The 17848-nt window shown below is 42.4% G+C and overlaps 1 protein-coding gene across 4 annotated transcripts in view; it reads right to left on the bottom strand.

The window, feature by feature from the left end:
* Positions 1-17848, bottom strand: part of FAM227A (family with sequence similarity 227 member A) — a 296429-nt gene that overhangs the window by 169475 nt on the left and 109106 nt on the right. For all 4 annotated transcript variants that reach the window (XM_063940478.1, XM_063940475.1, XM_063940477.1 and 1 more), the window contains exon 5: positions 12678-12769. In XM_063940478.1, coding sequence (XP_063796548.1) covers positions 12678-12769 — 92 coding nt within the window. The remainder of the gene's footprint in view (positions 1-12677; positions 12770-17848) is intronic.

Genomic DNA, 17848 nt, shown 5'->3' with positions numbered 1-17848 from the left:
ACTGACTTCACGTGTGGCAAGTTCAAAGGGCATCAGAACCTTGCACAACGTTGAAATCATTCTCCACTGCACTTGAGACAGGTGCATTCCACCTACTATATCGTGCTCAATTGTATAGGCTTGAATGGCCTTTTGCTGCTCCTCCAACCTCTGAAGCATATAGAGGGTTGAATTCCACCTCGTTACCACTTCTTGCTTCAGATGATGGCAGGGCAGGTTCAGTAGTTTTTGGTGGTGCTCCAGTCTTCTGTACGTGGTGCCTGTACGCCGAAAGTGTCCCGCAATTTTTCTGGCCACCGACAGCATCTCTTGCACGCCCCTGTCGTTTTTTTAAAAATTCTGCACCACCAAATTCAAGGTATGTGCAAAACATGGGACGTGCTGGAATTTGCCCATATTTAATGCACACACAATATTGCTGGCGTTGTCCGATGCCACAAATCCACAGGAGAGTCCAATTGGGGTAAGCCATTCCGCGATGATCTTCCTCAGTTGCCGTAAGAGGTTTTCAGCTGTGTGCGTATTCTGGAAAGCGGTGATACAAAGCGTAGCCTGCCTAGGAAAGAGTTGGCGTTTGCGAGATGCTGCTACTGGTGCCGCCGCTGCTGTTCTTGCGGCGGGAGTCCATACATCTACCCAGTGGGCTGTCACAGTCATATAGTCCTGACCCTGCCCTGCTCCACTTGTCCACATGTCCGTGGTTAAGTGGACATTGGGTACAGCTGCATTTTTTAGGACACTGGTGACTCTTTTTCTGAGGTCTGTGTACATTTTCGGTATCGCCTGCCTAGAGAAATGGAACCTAGATGGTATTTGGTACCGGGGACACAGTACCTCCAACAAGTCTCTAGTTGGCTCTGCAGTAATGATGGATACCGGAACCACGTTTCTCACCACCCAGGATGCCAAGGCCTCAGTTATCCGCTTTGCAGTAGGATGACTGCTGTGATATTTCATCTTCCTCGCAAAGGACTGTTGAACAGTCAATTGCTTACTGGAAGTAGTACAAGTGGGCTTACGACTTCCCCTCTGGGATGACCATCGACTCCCAGCGGCAACAACAGCAGCGCCAGCAGCAGTAGGCGTTACACGCAAGGATGCATCGGAGGAATCCCAGGCAGGAGAGGACTCGTCAGAATTGCCAGTGACATGGCCTGCAGGACTATTGGCATTCCTGGGGAAGGAGGAAATTGACACTGAGGGAGTTGGTGGGGTGGTTTGCGTGAGCTTGGTTACAAGAGGAAGGGATTTACTGGTTAGTGGACTGCTTCCGCTGTCACCCAAAGTTTTTGAACTTGTCACTGACTTATTATGAATGCGCTGCAGGTGACGTATAAGGGAGGATGTTCCGAGGTGGTTAACGTCCTTACCCCTACTTATTACAGCTTGACAAAGGGAACACACGGCTTGACACCTGTTGTCCGCATTTCTGGTGAAATACCTCCACACCGAAGAGCTGATTTTTTTGGTATTTTCACCTGGCATGTCAACGGCCATATTCCTCCCACGGACAACAGGTGTCTCCCCGGGTGCCTGACTTAAACAAACCACCTCACCATCAGAATCCTCCTGGTCAATTTCCTCCCCAGCGCCAGCAACACCCATATCCTCCTCATCCTGGTGTACTTCAACACTGACATCTTCAATCTGACTATCAGGAACTGGACTGCGGGTGCTCCTTCCAGCACTTGCAGGGGGCGTGCAAATGGTGGAAGGCGCATGCTCTTCACGTCCAGTGTTGGGAAGGTCAGGCATCGCAACCGACACAATTGGACTCTCCTTGTGGATTTGGGATTTCGAAGAATGCACAGTTCTTTGCTGTGCTGCTTTTGCCAGCTTGAGTCTTTTCATTTTTCTAGCGAGAGGCTGAGTGCTTCCATCCTCATGTGAAGCTGAACCACTAGCCATGAATATAGGCCAGGGCCTCAGCCGTTCCTTGCCACTCCGTGTGGTAAATGGCATATTGGCAAGTTTACGCTTCTCCTCCGACAATTTTATTTTAGGTTTTGGAGTCCTTTTTTTACTGATATTTGGTGTTTTGGATTTGACATGCTCTGTACTATGACATTGGGCATCGGCCTTGGCAGACGACGTTGCTGGCATTTCATCGTCTCGGCCATGACTAGTGGCAGCAGCTTCAGCACGAGGTGGAAGTGGATCTTGATCTTTCCCTAATTTTGGAACCTCAACATTTTTGTTCTCCATATTTTAATAGGCACAACTAAAAGGCACCTCAGGTAAACAATGGAGATGGATGGATTGGATACTAGTATACAATTATGGACGGGCTGCCGAGTGCCGACACAGAGGTAGCCACAGCCGTGAACTACCGCACTGTACTGTGTCTGCTGCTAATATATAGACTGGTTGATAAAGAGATAGTATACTCGTAACTAGTATGTATGTATAAAGAAAGAAAAAAAAACCACGGTTAGGTGGTATATACAATTATGGACGGGCTGCCGAGTGCCGACACAGAGGTAGCCACAGCCGTGAACTACCGCACTGTACTGTGTCTGCTGCTAATATATAGACTGGTTGATAAAGAGATAGTATACTCGTAACTAGTATGTATGTATAAAGAAAGAAAAAAAAACCACGGTTAGGTGGTATATACAATTATGGACGGGCTGCCGAGTGCCGACACAGAGGTAGCCACAGCCGTGAACTACCGCACTGTACTGTGTCTGCTGCTAATATATAGACTGGTTGATAAAGAGATAGTATACTCGTAACTAGTATGTATGTATAAAGAAAGAAAAAAAAACCACGGTTAGGTGGTATATACAATTATGGACGGGCTGCCGAGTGCCGACACAGAGGTAGCCACAGCCGTGAACTACCGCACTGTACTGTGTCTGCTGCTAATATAGACTGGTTGATAAAGAGATAGTATACTCGTAACTAGTATGTATGTATAAAGAAAGAAAAAAAAACCACGGTTAGGTGGTATATACAATTATGGACGGGCTGCCGAGTGCCGACACAGAGGTAGCCACAGCCGTGAACTACCGCACTGTACTGTGTCTGCTGCTAATATAGACTGGTTGATAAAGAGATAGTATACTACTAATATTATATATACTGGTGGTCAGGTCACTGGTCACTAGTCACACTGGCAGTGGCACTCCTGCAGCAAAAGTGTGCACTGTTTAATTTTAATATAATATTATGTACTCCTGGCTCCTGCTATAACCTATAACTGGCACTGCAGTAGTGCTCCCCAGTCTCCCCCACAATTATAAGCTGTGTGAGCTGAGCAGTCAGACAGATATATAATATATATAGATGATGCAGCACACTGGCCTGAGCCTGAGCAGTGCACACAGATATGGTATGTGACTGACTGAGTCACTGTGTGTATCGCTTTTTTCAGGCAGAGAACGGATATATTAAATAAACTGCACTGTGTGTCTGGTGGTCACTCACTATATAATATATTATGTACTCCTGGCTCCTGCTATAACCTATAACTGGCACTGCAGTAGTGCTCCCCAGTCTCCCCCACAATTATAAGCTGTGTGAGCTGAGCAGTCAGACAGATATATATAATATTATATATAGATAATAGATGATGCAGCACACTGGCCTGAGCCTGAGCAGTGCACACAGATATGGTATGTGACTGAGTCACTGTGTGCTGTGTATCGCTTTTTTCAGGCAGGATTATAAATAAAACTGGTGGTCACTATCAGCAAAACTCTGCACTGTACTGAGTACTCCTAATGCTCCCCAAAATTAGTAAATCAAGTGTCTCTCTAATCTATTCTAAACGGAGAGGACGCCAGCCACGTCCTCTCCCTATCAATCTCAATGCACGTGTGAAAATGGCGGCGACGCGCGGCTCCTTATATAGAATCCGAGTCTCGCGATAGAATCCGAGCCTCGCGAGAATCCGACAGCGTCATGATGACGTTCGGGCGCGCTCGGGTTAACCGAGCAAGGCGGGAAGATCCGAGTCGCTCGGACCCGTGAAAAAAAACATGAAGTTCTGGCGGGTTCGGATTCAGAGAAACCGAACCCGCTCATCTCTAGTATAAACATGAGATTAGTCAAACGATTTACATGAAATACTGTGTCGGTGCATTCCCAAAATGATTACCACATATTTAAACAGCCTTCAGTGTGTGACAATTATACTTATTTCACAGCCATATTTGTAAAATAAAAAAATATAACATGCTAGATCCATAATGATAATAATAATAATAAATAATAATAATAATAACACTTACCATAATGTCTTCACGTGTGTATAGCGATGCAAGTTCGTTTGAAATTCCTTCTCAGTGCTCTGTCCCACTTCAGTGCTGTGTCCTATTCTTATAGCCATGGATGTGAGCCATATGGCCCCCACCAACCTGTGGTATGCCGTCCCACATTTCCAAGATGCTGGGGCGGGGTTTTTAAACATATAATCTTTGGTTTATACATTAGTAAATGTAATAATTCTTTTCAGTTACAATAAAGATATAATCTGTTAGCGGTACCTTACACGTCATACTCAACGCTTCAAAAACATACCATATACTTATATATACATATATATATACAGAAAAAACAATTCCTGAGTGCTCTAAAGTTCTTGTATAGATTGAATGGCTGTCCTTCCAAATGGGTATATCTTATACTGTAGAAGATGAGGTTTTCTGGATTCCTACAGCGGATAACCAATCACCCAAAAAAAAAAAAAAAAAGTCACCCAAACAAACAATTATAATAAAATTATTTAATAACAAAAATAATTCATAAAAACCCCATAAAATTATTAAATAACAAAATTAATTCATAAAAAGCATTATACAGAAGTACTTATGAACTAATGTACATGAAAACAAATTTATTTTATGATTCCATAAATATCCACTGGCTTACTGATTTGTAGCTAAAATTACTTTCAGGCTGTGTGTATAATGTGTACATGTAACATAAATGCAATAACAAAATCATAAAAATTATGATTCCATAAATATCCACTGGCTTACTGATTTGTAGCTAAAATTACTTTCAGGCTGTGTGTATAATGTGTACATGTAACATAAATGCAATAACAAAATCATAAAAAGCCCATAAAATTATTTAATAACAAAATTAATTCATAAAATGCATTATACAGAAGTTCTTATGAACTAATGTACATGAATACAAATTATTTTATGATTCCATAAATATCCACTGGCTTACTGATTTGTAGCTAAAATTACTTTCAGGCTGTGTGTATAATGTGTACATGTAACATAAATGCATTCTGTGCTTAGATTTAGGACTCATCACCATGATATCTCATTATGATATCTAATTAATCCAAAATACGGAAAAATCCGATTTGAGTCAACACATAAACCTGTAGGTGGCGCTAATGTTCTTCTACAGAGATAACAAGCTGCTTTTTTTAAATGTGCTGTCATCATTTATCACTCATGGACATTAAAATCAATATGTTTTTAAATTAGTGCCATGTGTGATGCTTCCGTACATCTAAGAAAATGGACATGGTCATATTGTAGTCCGTAGATCTGTGGATTTTTAAAATGTGCTGTCATCATTTATCACTCATGGCCATTAAAATCAATATGTTTTTAAATTAGTGCCATGTGTGATGCTTCCGTGCATCTAAGAATATGGATATGGTCATTAGTCATTATGCTTTTTTAAAGCTGTACTGTGTGTACCAAGCGTGACATTTAAATTGTTGGAATGTGTGACCTATAACATGTGAACTATAACAAAGTCATGTTTGAAAGTGTACAGACTAATCAAAATAGTGAATTTTTTCATCACAAGCTGGTTTGTGATACAGATTTATTGCGCATTCTGCTGCTGATGGTACGTTACACTCTTTTCAAAGTCATTATCTTTTAATATAGTTTAATATCGAACACTATAAATTTAATATAAAATTTTATATTAAATTTTATATTAAAGCGATATCAAACACTATCATTTAATATTAAAGGGGGTGGAGCCTAGGAGAAAGGGGTGTTACCACCTGTCAGTTTGACAGAAAGGTTGTCTTTATCTACTGACCCATATTGGGTTATAAAAGCCCATTCATAAGGGGAGTTTTCCTCCCTCTTTTTACATTTTTCCTTTAGGAGCTCCTCCCTTTTCAGTAAACTTAATTTCTTCTTTGCTTTGAGGAGATTTTCCTCTGAATAATCTTTTTCTTCGAACCTTTGAGACATTTCAGCAATTTGAGATTCTAGGACCCTTTCATCGGTACAGTTTCTCTTTCAGCATTTAAATTGTCCTAATGGAATATTTTCTAACCATCTTTCATGGTGTTCACTATTCATATTTATATATGCATTGGAATCACTTGTCTTCCTATGAGTTTTTATACATATCTTATGGTCTTGTATATATACCACAAGGTCCAAAAAGTAATGTCTTCCTTACTTTTTGTTAACGTAAAATGTATATTAAAACAATTTTGTGTTTAAAAACTCATAAAAAGATATTAAAGACTCCTCCTCACCATGCCATATAAAAAATACATCATCTATAAAACACCACCAGGACCCCAGGTATGTCCCCATGGTCCTTTTATCATCAATTGTTAGGACCTCCCAGTATGCCATAAATACATTTCCATAACTAGGGGCAAACCCGATGCTCACTGCTGTACCTTTCTGTTGTTAGTTAAAAGATCAGTTGAAATAAAAAGAATTATTAATTAATATAAAACCAATGGATTCAATAATAAAATCCTTAAGATCTTCTGAATATTCACTAGTTTCTATAAAGAATTTTTCTGCTTCTTTGCCTTTATCCTATTCTATTACCGTATATAAAGTGCTCACATCAGCACTAATTAAAGTGCATTTTTTTTCCCACTTCATATCTTCCAATTTCCTTAAGAAATCCCCAGTATCCTTCAAAAAGGATGTGGTCTATAGTGAATATTCAGAAGATCTTAAGGAATTTATTATTGAATCTATTGTTTTTATATTAATGAATAATTATTTTTATTTCAATGGGTCCTTTTACTTACAACAGAAAGGTACAGCTATGGGCACCAGGTTTGCCCCTAGTTATGCAAATGTATTTATTGCATACTGGAAGGTCCTAACAATTGATAATAAAAGGACCATGGGGCTAAACCTGGTGTCCTGGTGGTGTTTTATAGATGATGTATTTTTTATATGGCGTGGTGAGGAGGAGTCTTTAATATCTTTTTGTGAAATTTTAAACACAAAATTGTTTTAATATACATTTTACTTTCACAAAAAGTAAGGAAGACATTACATTTTTGGACCTTGTGGTATATATACAAGACCATAAGATATGTACAAAAACTCATAGGAAGACAACTGATTTCAATGCATATATAAATATAAATAGTGTACACCATGAAAGATGGTTAGAAAATATTCCATTAGGACAATTTCAACGCTGAAAGAGAAACTGTACCGATGAAAGGGTCCTAGAATCTCAAATTACTGAAATGTCTCAAAGGTTCGAAGAAAAAGATTATTCAGAAGAAAATCTCAAAGCAAAGAAGAAATTAAGTTTACTGAAAAGGGAGGAGCTCCTAAAGGAAAAGGAAAAAAGAGGGAGGAAAACTCACCTTATGAATGGGCTTTTATAACCCAATATGGGTCACATATAAAAAAAAAATGAACATATTTTTAAAAACAATTGGAGGATTTTGAAGGATGACCCTGTTTTGGGACAACATATGCCTGATAATCCAGTGTTTATATAAAAAAAGCTAGCTTTCTGAAAGATTAGTAAGTATCTGCCTTCTCGAAAATCCACCAATAAGAAGTTGCACAAAAGGTTTCCACAGACGTGGAACCTGTGTAATGTGTAAGGCGACTACCAAGCCAAATATTGAGAAAAAAATTATGACATTTATAGTAAATAGGAAGAAATATAAAATTATCAATTTTATTACTTGTCATTCAACGAATGTTATATATATGTTGGAGTGTAAATGTGGTCAAATTTACATAGGAAAAACTTTACGAGTATCAAAAACTCAGGCACCTGAACATATATATAACATTCGGGAGGGCCTTATGACACATCCTCTGTTCGAGCATTTTTGCAAAAAACATAATAATTGTGACGGCCATATGAAACGATTTTTAGGGACCCAACAGTTCAAACCAAATTGAAGAAATAAAAATATAGAAAAGACATTGGCACAAGGGGAAATTAGATGGATTTTTGAATTAAATACCTTGAAACCTATGGGCCATAATGTCGACTTTGATCTAAAATGGTTCCTTGATTAAGAAACTTTTAACTGCATTTTGTATTTCTTAAAGGAGTGTTTATTGTCCCCCTTTTTTGATCTTTTTTTAATATTTGTCCTTTGTATATAAAAAATTGTATTAACAATTTTCTTTTCTTCTCTTTCTATTCCATCATTGTGGGAGAATTACAATATGGAATACAACAGGAATGTTCTCCACTCTGGAATAGGATAAGACTTTGCGGGAATACAAAGTACGGCAATAGATATGGTATGGAGTGGGGACTAGTACTGTTTTTTTGAAGAAAAAATATTTGATCTGCAATCCAGGGGAGTACCATTTGACAAAGGCGGACATTACAGAAACAAAATCTTATCCTTATTCAAAGTGTTTGAAAAATATATGTTTCCGCCCTTTTGAAAACCAAGAAGAAAAGGAACAATACCGTTAAGTTAAAATAACAAGTGTGTGAATCGGAAAACAAATCTCATGTTAACATCTAATAAAGTTCTCCATACAAGGATATGAAATGGCCACCATTGGACTCGCGACCGGAAGTATGGTGTGATACACAGGCGCCACTACCATTGGAGCAGTATCGAAATGGAACGCGACCAGAAGTGACTGACAGAACACAAACGTCACTTCTGGTTAGCGAAAAATGGGAAGAGAGGAACAACTGCATATCTGGAATAGGGGTATAAAAACCCCACAATAAGGACAGCACACCATCCGTTCTTGAAAAAGGTCCTATTGGACCGAAATATGTTGCACGGACTTGTGTGTGCTTTGACTCAGGAAAGGACCTTTGCAGGAGAGACTCTCCAATCGGGCTTTTTTCTATGTCATCTGCGGGGTGCCGTGCTCTACAGCTCGGGACCCTTGCTTTACAACTAAGCTAAGCCCACCGCAGCCCCGCTAAATGGTGAGAGACATTGTGAACAAATAGCACATTTGAACCCGCATTTTCACTTTATGGTCCACAAGATATTTGTATGTATATGGTTTTATATTTTTTAAGTGTTGCATAAGCACTTTATATTGTAATACACTGTGTGACAATTTGATTATGTCCACATGATTTTCTGAAAAGAAAGAAAACAGGGTCTTTAAAAGGTAACATTTGATGGGTAGAAGCGCAATATACATTCACCTATTTTCATTAACATATATGCATTTGGGAAATTGGTGTTTTTCCTAAGGTTTTTTGTAAGGCTGCTATACCCATTTAACTGCGCATTTTTAGGGCAATTTGTTTGTATTTCAGTATCAGTGAAAATAACATGTGATTAATGTAAACACAGCTTACTCCTTTGACACGATGCCAAATAGAGAGTTAATTGATTACACTGGGGATATATGAATCGGGTGCTCTCAAAAATTGGTTTTCAGGGTACCATTGTAAGCTCTATCTTGGCTCCCTACAGTGGCGTCAGAACGGGGGGTTGGGGGAGCAGCAAGCTCCACCCAAATATGACAGAGGCGCATGCGGTGCAGAGGGGGGGGGGGGCGTTTACCCTTAGATTCGTGCGGTGACTTGTCCTTTACAAAGTCAACTGCCACAGCGTGCTATGCCATGCGCTGTCCTAGCCGGCTCTTCACTGATTAATCACTGGTAGGAGGTGGGGTTGTCCAGCAGGCTCAGCATGGCCGTGCCTCCTCCCAGTAATGCATCTGTGAAGAGCTGGCTAGGACAGCGCATGGCAAAGTATGCTGCAGCAGCTGAAGAAAATATTGAGTTTAAATGTGCGCTGTTAAAAATAGGATGTGCAGCTGGTAATTACACAGGACAGGGTGTTCATCCAACACCCTCAGAACATAGAAAAATACAAAGAGCTGTGTAATACACCTGCCCTTCCTATTTAAACATGCGTTGTGCATCCAGGTGAAAGGATTGACACAATGAATAGAACCACAATATAACCTGGTTCTATTCACAGGAGCAGTTCTTGGTGCGGGCAAGCAGTGCCTGCGCCCGGGGCTCTGCGGCCTGGGGTGTGGCCGCAGTCACCCCGCAGGCACCGCCGCCTACCCGCACCCCGCTCCCCGGCTGCAGCGGACGCCGTGGGCTGTGTGGGCGTCCGCTGCAGCCGGCTCCAGTGACAGACACTAGAGGTCATTATTGACCTCTAGTGTCTGTGCGGCGCTGCTATGGAAGAGACGTCATGATGTCTCTCCCATAGAGAGGAGCCGCGGGAGGCCAGAGACGGAGCAGCAGCAGCAGCGGTGGTCGGGAAGCAGGAGTGGGGCAGTGGTAAGTATTGTTGTTGTTTTTTTGTGTGTGTTTGACAGCGACAGGGGGCACAGGAGCAGAGGGCACAGCAGCAGAGGGCACAACTACAGGGGACACAACTACTGGGGGCAAAGCAACAGGGGGCACAACTACTGGGGCAAATCTACTGGGGGCAAAGCAACAGGGGGCACAGCAACAGAGGGCACGACTACTGATGGCAAAGCAACAAGCGACGGGGCACAACTAATGGGGGCACAGCTACAGGGGTCACAGCTACTGGGGGCACAGCTACAGGGGGCAAATCTACTGGGGGCAAATCAACTGGGGGGCACATCTACTTGGGGCAAATCTGGGGGCATAACTGTGGCCACGTCCCTCCCCTCCCCTATTTTTTGGCGCAGGTGTATTACACAGCTTTTTGTATTTTTCTATGCTGCGGCAGCTGACTTTGTAAAGTACAAGTCACCGCAGGGATCTGGAGGTAATCGCACCCCCGCACTGGGGTGGGGGTTGGGGGAGCGCCAATATGTAATATTTTTTGTGCCCCCCCAACCTCAAAACATATTGGCGCCCCTGGCTACCAGGCCTGGTGACGGGGGGGTCAAAGGGTACAACTGTGCCAGGCCTCGAGGTTCCAAGGGGCCTCAAGTTGGATGGGCATAAAACACTTTGAGGCTGCGGCGCCATCTGCCTACTCAATATTTATATATAAGGACCGTGCGGCCGGCATAGCAGCATTAATAAGTACACCCCAAAAAAATCTCCAAGGTTACAATCAGAGTCCGGACTCCCACCCCACTGCGCATGCGCCATAGTTACCAATTATGCAATGATCTGCGCCGTACCACCACAGTCTGTTCCTGATTCCCTTGCTTGCCGCCGTGGTAACCTAGGAATGAGCAGGGGCATCGCAGGAGCATGCAAGCCGCAGCGCCGGGACCAAGCAGCAGGTAACATCATCCACAGCTTGCACAGCACTGCTGCAGACAGCCTTCTCACCACTGAAGCAGCACAGCAGCCGATTCATTACCATGACACAACATGACGAACAGGAGTAAACACTGGAGGCAGGTCACTAGTGGGGCAGATGTGTCACTGACAGTCCACAAGAAGTCCTCACCATCAGTGACATGGAGTCAGTCAGAAATCCCAGCACATGGCATCACGTGATCCCGCTGCTGAAAAACCCAACAGGAGTGGGTAAGGGGCGTTCTACACTCTCCGACCCCCCTAACCCTAAACCTCCCTACCCACAGCCTAACCCTAACCTCCCCTTACTGCCTAACCCTAACCACCCCTTGGAGGTGCCTAAACCTGAGTCCCCCTCCCCGCTGCTTAAGCCTAACACCCCCCCCCCCAGCCTGACCATAACCCCCCCCCCCCCCCCATGGGTGTCTACTCCTACTCCCGCCCCCTCCCCGCAGCCTAACCCTAACCCCCCGGGATGCAGCCTAAGTCTATCCTCCCCTTCTGCGCCGTGGTGTCTGGTCATTCGACATCCCAGCTGACGGGATTCTGGTGCCGGGATAGTGTACCTATTCGGGATGCCGGTGTCGGCATTCCAAATAGCGTCCGGATTCCAGCATCGGTATTCTGACTGCCGGGATCCCAACAGCCGGGATCCTGACTGCATCCCAGTGACACAGTGTGAGATAAGTCACAATTGTATGTTTAGATTATTTAATTTCCTTTCTACAGTATTTGGTGGTTCATGTATTGGCACACACAGGAGAGGGAAGTGTGGGTGCATCGGTTGACGATGTTGGGGTCAAGGATGGTGGGGTCAAGGTATGGGGGCCTCTGAAGACTTCACTGTACTGGGCGCTAAGATTCCCGGAGAGGAGAAATGTAAAGTAGGCAAGTATGGCATAACATATGAGGCTAGCAGCACTCATCCCTATCATTTTACCAAACACTAGAGCCATGACAGGAAAGACCTGGGGGTAAATTTACTAAGGTGGGAGTTTTTTTTAGAACTGATGATGTTGCCCATAGCAACCAATCAGATTCTATTTAACATTTATCTAGCTGCTTCTAGAAGATAATAGATAGAATCTGATTGGTTGCTATAGGCAACATCACCAGTTCTAAAAAAAAAAAAAAATCCACCTCAGTAAATTTACCTCCTATTGTAAACTTTCAATTTCAAGCACATGTGTAAATGATTCTAAGTGTTAATATTAAATTAGTTATTCATTACTGATATACTGTATCATGCAGTATTTAGACATTATTCTTACTTTCGTGGCACTTCTCTCAGTTGCTAAGACTGTATTGGTCGCAGAAAGCTGGTGTCTATGAGTGAATCTCTGCAGCTCGGTCTTGTCATGCTCTGGTTACCAAAAGATAACAACATGGCACAAAATTAACATTTTAGTGTTTCATTCTCTACTACTGCACTGAATTCTTCACAACTGGTCATGATCAAGACCATGTTGTGTGGCCCCAATGTCCTTATTCGAGAAGCATTTAGTTTCCCGGCTGTCGGGATCCCGGCGCTTAGCATACGGGTGCCGGGATCCCGACCACCAGGATACCAACAACTATTCTCCCTCTTGGGGTGTCCACGACACCCCTGGAGGGAGAATAAATAGCGTGGTGCGCGTAGCATAGCGTGCCACCGTGCCCACAGCGTGGCGAACGCAGCAAGCCTGCAAGGGGCTCTTTTGCACGCGCCCCACTGCCAGCATTCCAGTGGTCGGGATCCCGGCACCGGTATGATGGGCGCCGGGATCCCTACAGCCAGGATAAACCACCTTTTTCTGTTACATAAAAGAAACCTACTGTATTTGGAGTTGTTTTTTCACATTTTGTTTGGAAGTGTAAAAAAAATAACAGCCATATTGTTTTGATCAAATAGAGTGTGAGCACAGCCTCAGAGTTAACCTGACTATAGGCCTGATTCAGATGCGGTCGCAATGTCGATACAGCATCGATTCTTTTCAGTGACGGAACTGCAATGCATCGCAAGTGTAGCAGCCACCCACAATCACAGATACCCACCGAAGCCATTGCAACATGCTCAGCAACTGCATACTTCGTCACAACCACTATGTAATTACAAGGAGAATCAACTCCCGGAAGCTGCGACACTGGTGCCATGTTTTATACATACACAATCGCAGTCACCTCACCCTGAAGACGGTCATGGCATGTCTGCATTTTTGCAGACACTCCCCATTACTTCCCTCAAACTGCCTCTTCCTGTCAATCACTCTACGACTGATGTCTCACTGCAAGCAGTATCGCAAAGGTGCTTTGGTGCGTGCGATACTGCGGCCGCGATACATGCACAGTCTGCCAATCGCTCAGTTGCAACAACATCAAAGTTGCAACCGCATCTGAATCAGCCTAAAGTCACAACTACAATAGAGGAGTCTGGGAAATCCTGATTAAACAGTAAAAGGCAGAAATTAAAATCTGTTATCTGAGCTGCACTATACAGTATAAGACCTAAACTAAAATCACACCATCCCAAAAACAACACCTATCGCAGCAGCACTCTAATCATTAATTAAGCATATGACATTGGTACCTGGGCTATCTGTGCATTCTACTCTCAGTAATTTATGAAACTTACTGCTGTCTCTAGCAAACTGAAGAAACACATGCTTTCCTTAAGGCCCTTTAGTTTGCTACAGATGTGTACTACATCCTTGCTGCAGTCACGTTAAACAGCACTTCTAGTCATGCCATGCAACTTTTTCCATTTAAATGTGTCTAAGTCGCATTGCTATGCGAATAGGACGCACAAGCAGCTTAGGCTGATTAAAATAATGTGCCACTAGAACAAGTTTTTTAAAGCCTAGTATACTGGCTAGACTCATAGCTGGCTTATACTTTATATTGGATATGTCCATACAGTTATTATAAATAATTTTCTTTCATTTAATTTCTTTATATATAGTTTATGTGTTTTAATTAAAAAGTATTATCTAGTGTGCTCATTCTGAAGTCTATTGTAGAAAGATATGTAGAACCTCATTAAAAGTATGTGTAGCAGGTATAATGATTGATAATGGGAGTGATCAATTTAGGACACACCTATAAAAGGTGAACAGGTGGACAACCCCAGGTATATGTACCAATGGAATTCTCCTAAATACATCTCTGAGGAAGCCCTAATGGGTGAAACGCGTTAGCCAGAATTTGGGAACTTCATCCTGGAAAGAGAGCAGCTGTGGTGCATGCATTTTCAGAAGCATGAGTGAGAAAGAAAGGAAGTCTAATCGACACCCACCGAGCCAGCAAGGGGCTGGTAATCAGCATAGCCGGACAGGAGTGATCGAGTATCGGTATTCATCAAGTCAACTCACAACAGATACAATAAAGTCTTACCAGTATGCACTATAGAAAAGTGGGACACCGCTAGACTTTTAAGGACTTATTACACAAAAGCTAAATCTGTGCCCTTCTTACAAAGAACTTTTGAAGGAGACGTTGGGGGAATCGTTTCACTAAAAATTGGAAGTCTTTATACAAACTGTCTGTGGAACAGCCTGATAAACTAGACACACCTGTTCACATGCATAGCATACCTGTGGCCATGGACAAAATACTAATTATTTACTGCTATACACCTGTTTGCATGCAGGAACTATTACTGAAAAGTGGTGATGTATTATTTTTGCATATGGCTTGTTTTTGATTATACTACATTTGTCCTTTTAAAAGTACAATTTATTATTTTTCTGAAATAAATGTGTTATATCTTTTTTAATTTACACAGAATTCGGGTTATGATCTTTTATTAGTCTGTAATATCATCTACCAGCTAGAAAGGAGTCAGCGCCATACTAATACAACTTCTTTTTAAATACCAATACATATTTGATAAGGGGGTGGGATGCTTTTAATTTTATTAGTAGGCAGCAGACTCTGCTCCATATTTAGAATCAGTGCAGCTAGAACCCAAAAGAACAATATATTCTGTGTGTGACTGCAACTGTTCTGCATATGAAATGCTACATTACAGTGTTTTCCTGGAAATCACTGTAATGTAGCATTTTGTATGCAGATACAGCCGCAACTGCCGGCTGACTAACACCAGGCATCTCCTGCTGCATGGCGTATTAAGGCAAGATATATGAGGACCAGTAGCGGATCTTGCCACGGGCAAGCAGGATTTTTGCCCGGGGCGCCGCCTTCCGGAGGGCGCAGCACCATGGCAAGATCCGTTACTGTGCCCCCCGCTGTGAAGGGAACTAGACGCTACGCGTCTAGTTTCCCTTCGTGGAGAGGACCTTTGCTGTGCGGTGCGCGATGACGTCATCGTGCACCGCACAGCATTGTGGGACTGACACAGACGCTAGAGGTCATATTTGACCTCTAGTGTCTGTGTATGCTGTTCTATGGGAGAGATGTCATGACGTTTCTCCCATAGATCCGAGGAGAGGAGCGGCGCCGGCGGAGGTCTGCAGCGGTTGGGAATCAGGAGCGGAGATTGTAAGTATTATTTTTTTTGTGTGTGTATGCGGCGCTACGCTACAGGGAGCACAAATGGGGGCACAACTCTACAGGGGGCGTAACTGACCACGCCCCCTGTAAGAACCACGCCCCTATTTTCCGCCTGGGGCGCCAAAAAAGCTAGAACCGGCCCTGATGAGGACACATCTGTAGGTCAGATAACAATACAATATCACTCTTAAACATGCTTACATTCTAACAGACCACTTTAACTAATACTGCCATTAATAGTATGTATGTGTATATTCATTGAAAATGTTTCATTTATTTGGTTTGAATCCACTGTCATGTTATTATTAATAATAATAATACAGGTTGAGTATCCCATATCCAAATATTCCAAAATATGGAATATTCCGAAATACGGACTTTTTGGAGTGAGAGTGAGATAGTGAAACCTTTGTTTTTTGATGACTCAATGTACACAAACTTTGTTTAATACAGAAAGTTTTAAAAATATTGTATTAAATGACCTTCAGGCTGTGTGTATAAGGTGTATATGAAACATAAATGCATTCTGTGCTTATACTTGGGTCCCATTGCCATGATATTTCATTATGGTATGCAATTATTCCAAAATACGGAAAAATCTGATATCCAAAAGGTGTATATGAAACATAAATGAATTGTGTGAATGTACACATACTTTGTTTAATGTACAAAGTTATAAAAAATATTGGCTAAAATTACCTTCAGGCTGTGTGTATAAGGTGTATATGAAACATAAATGCATTCTGTGCTTATACTTGGGTCCCATCGCCATGATATCTCATTATGGTATGCAATTATTCCAAAATACGGAAAAATCTGATATCCAAAATACCTCTGGTCCCAAGCATTTTGGATAAGGGATACTCAACCTGTAATAATAATAATAATTTATTTATATAGCGCTTTTCTCCAACATGACTCAAAGTCGTTTTACAGATATCAAAAACAGGATCCATAGAGCCTGATTCATATTTGTATGGAATTACACAGCTGTAAGGAAGCGGCTGTGCAATTCCGTTTCATTAAAATGCAAGAGCAGCAGGAGGAGACTGTAGGAGACAGACGCCTACTGTTAGCATTAGCAAGGATCTGAGTGCTGCATCTGAGGATGCAGCCTCGGATCACCATCGCGAGTGTTAGTCACAATTCGCGATGTTTGTAGGCACCGGCCAGCCTGCGTATGATGAAGCTTACTCAGGCTTGTCAGGATTTGAGGGGTGGGTGTCTCCGAACCTGTGTCAGGACTCTGTGGAGTTTGATTAGTGGTGTGCTGGAAGCTTGAGGGTCTAATGTAGTTCCTTCGCATCAACTTGAGAAGTGTTCAGCTGGAACCTTTGAACTATAGTGGCTTCTGGCTTGAAATGAAAAGACAGGAAGTAGCAGATAACTGGAACTAATACCGGATTCTTGGCAGAGACTCAAAGCAGGGGCGCGGAAGCTAACGCACCAGTGGTTTTCACCAGGGACCCCTGCAAGGAGGTTTGGGCTTTGTTGCGCACACAACAAGCATTTTGCAGTACCCTGCCTGAGTCACCAGGCTAGCACTGGATAGACAAATGATGAGATGACCTGGAAAATAAGGTGATTGAAGTCGGACTGGAACTGATGATAATTAGTTTTTGACTGGAAATGATGATAGCAAATTATCGGAGTGGAACCGATGATGGCAATGTATCAGACTGGAACCGATGATGGCAAATATCGGAGTGGAACTAATGGTGACAATATATCAGACTGGAACTGATGATGACAATATATCGGACTGGAACCGATGTTAGTAGGTAGCAACAGAGGTCCAGACTGAAGGCAAATAACTTTTGGACTCATCAGAGCTGAAGTCTGGAATGCAAGATGGAGACTCTGAGGAGCACAGGTACAAAGCTCACATACAGAGCTGTGTGACTTGTAGCACTGGCAACCATAACTGGGAAAAGATGACACTTTTATTCCTACA

The sequence above is a fragment of the Pseudophryne corroboree genome, chromosome 9 (assembly GCF_028390025.1).
Source record: "Pseudophryne corroboree isolate aPseCor3 chromosome 9, aPseCor3.hap2, whole genome shotgun sequence".
NCBI lineage: Eukaryota > Metazoa > Chordata > Amphibia > Anura > Myobatrachidae > Pseudophryne > Pseudophryne corroboree.
The sequence above is the reverse complement of the archived record's forward strand: the minus strand, read 5'-3'. Positions and strand labels throughout refer to the sequence as shown.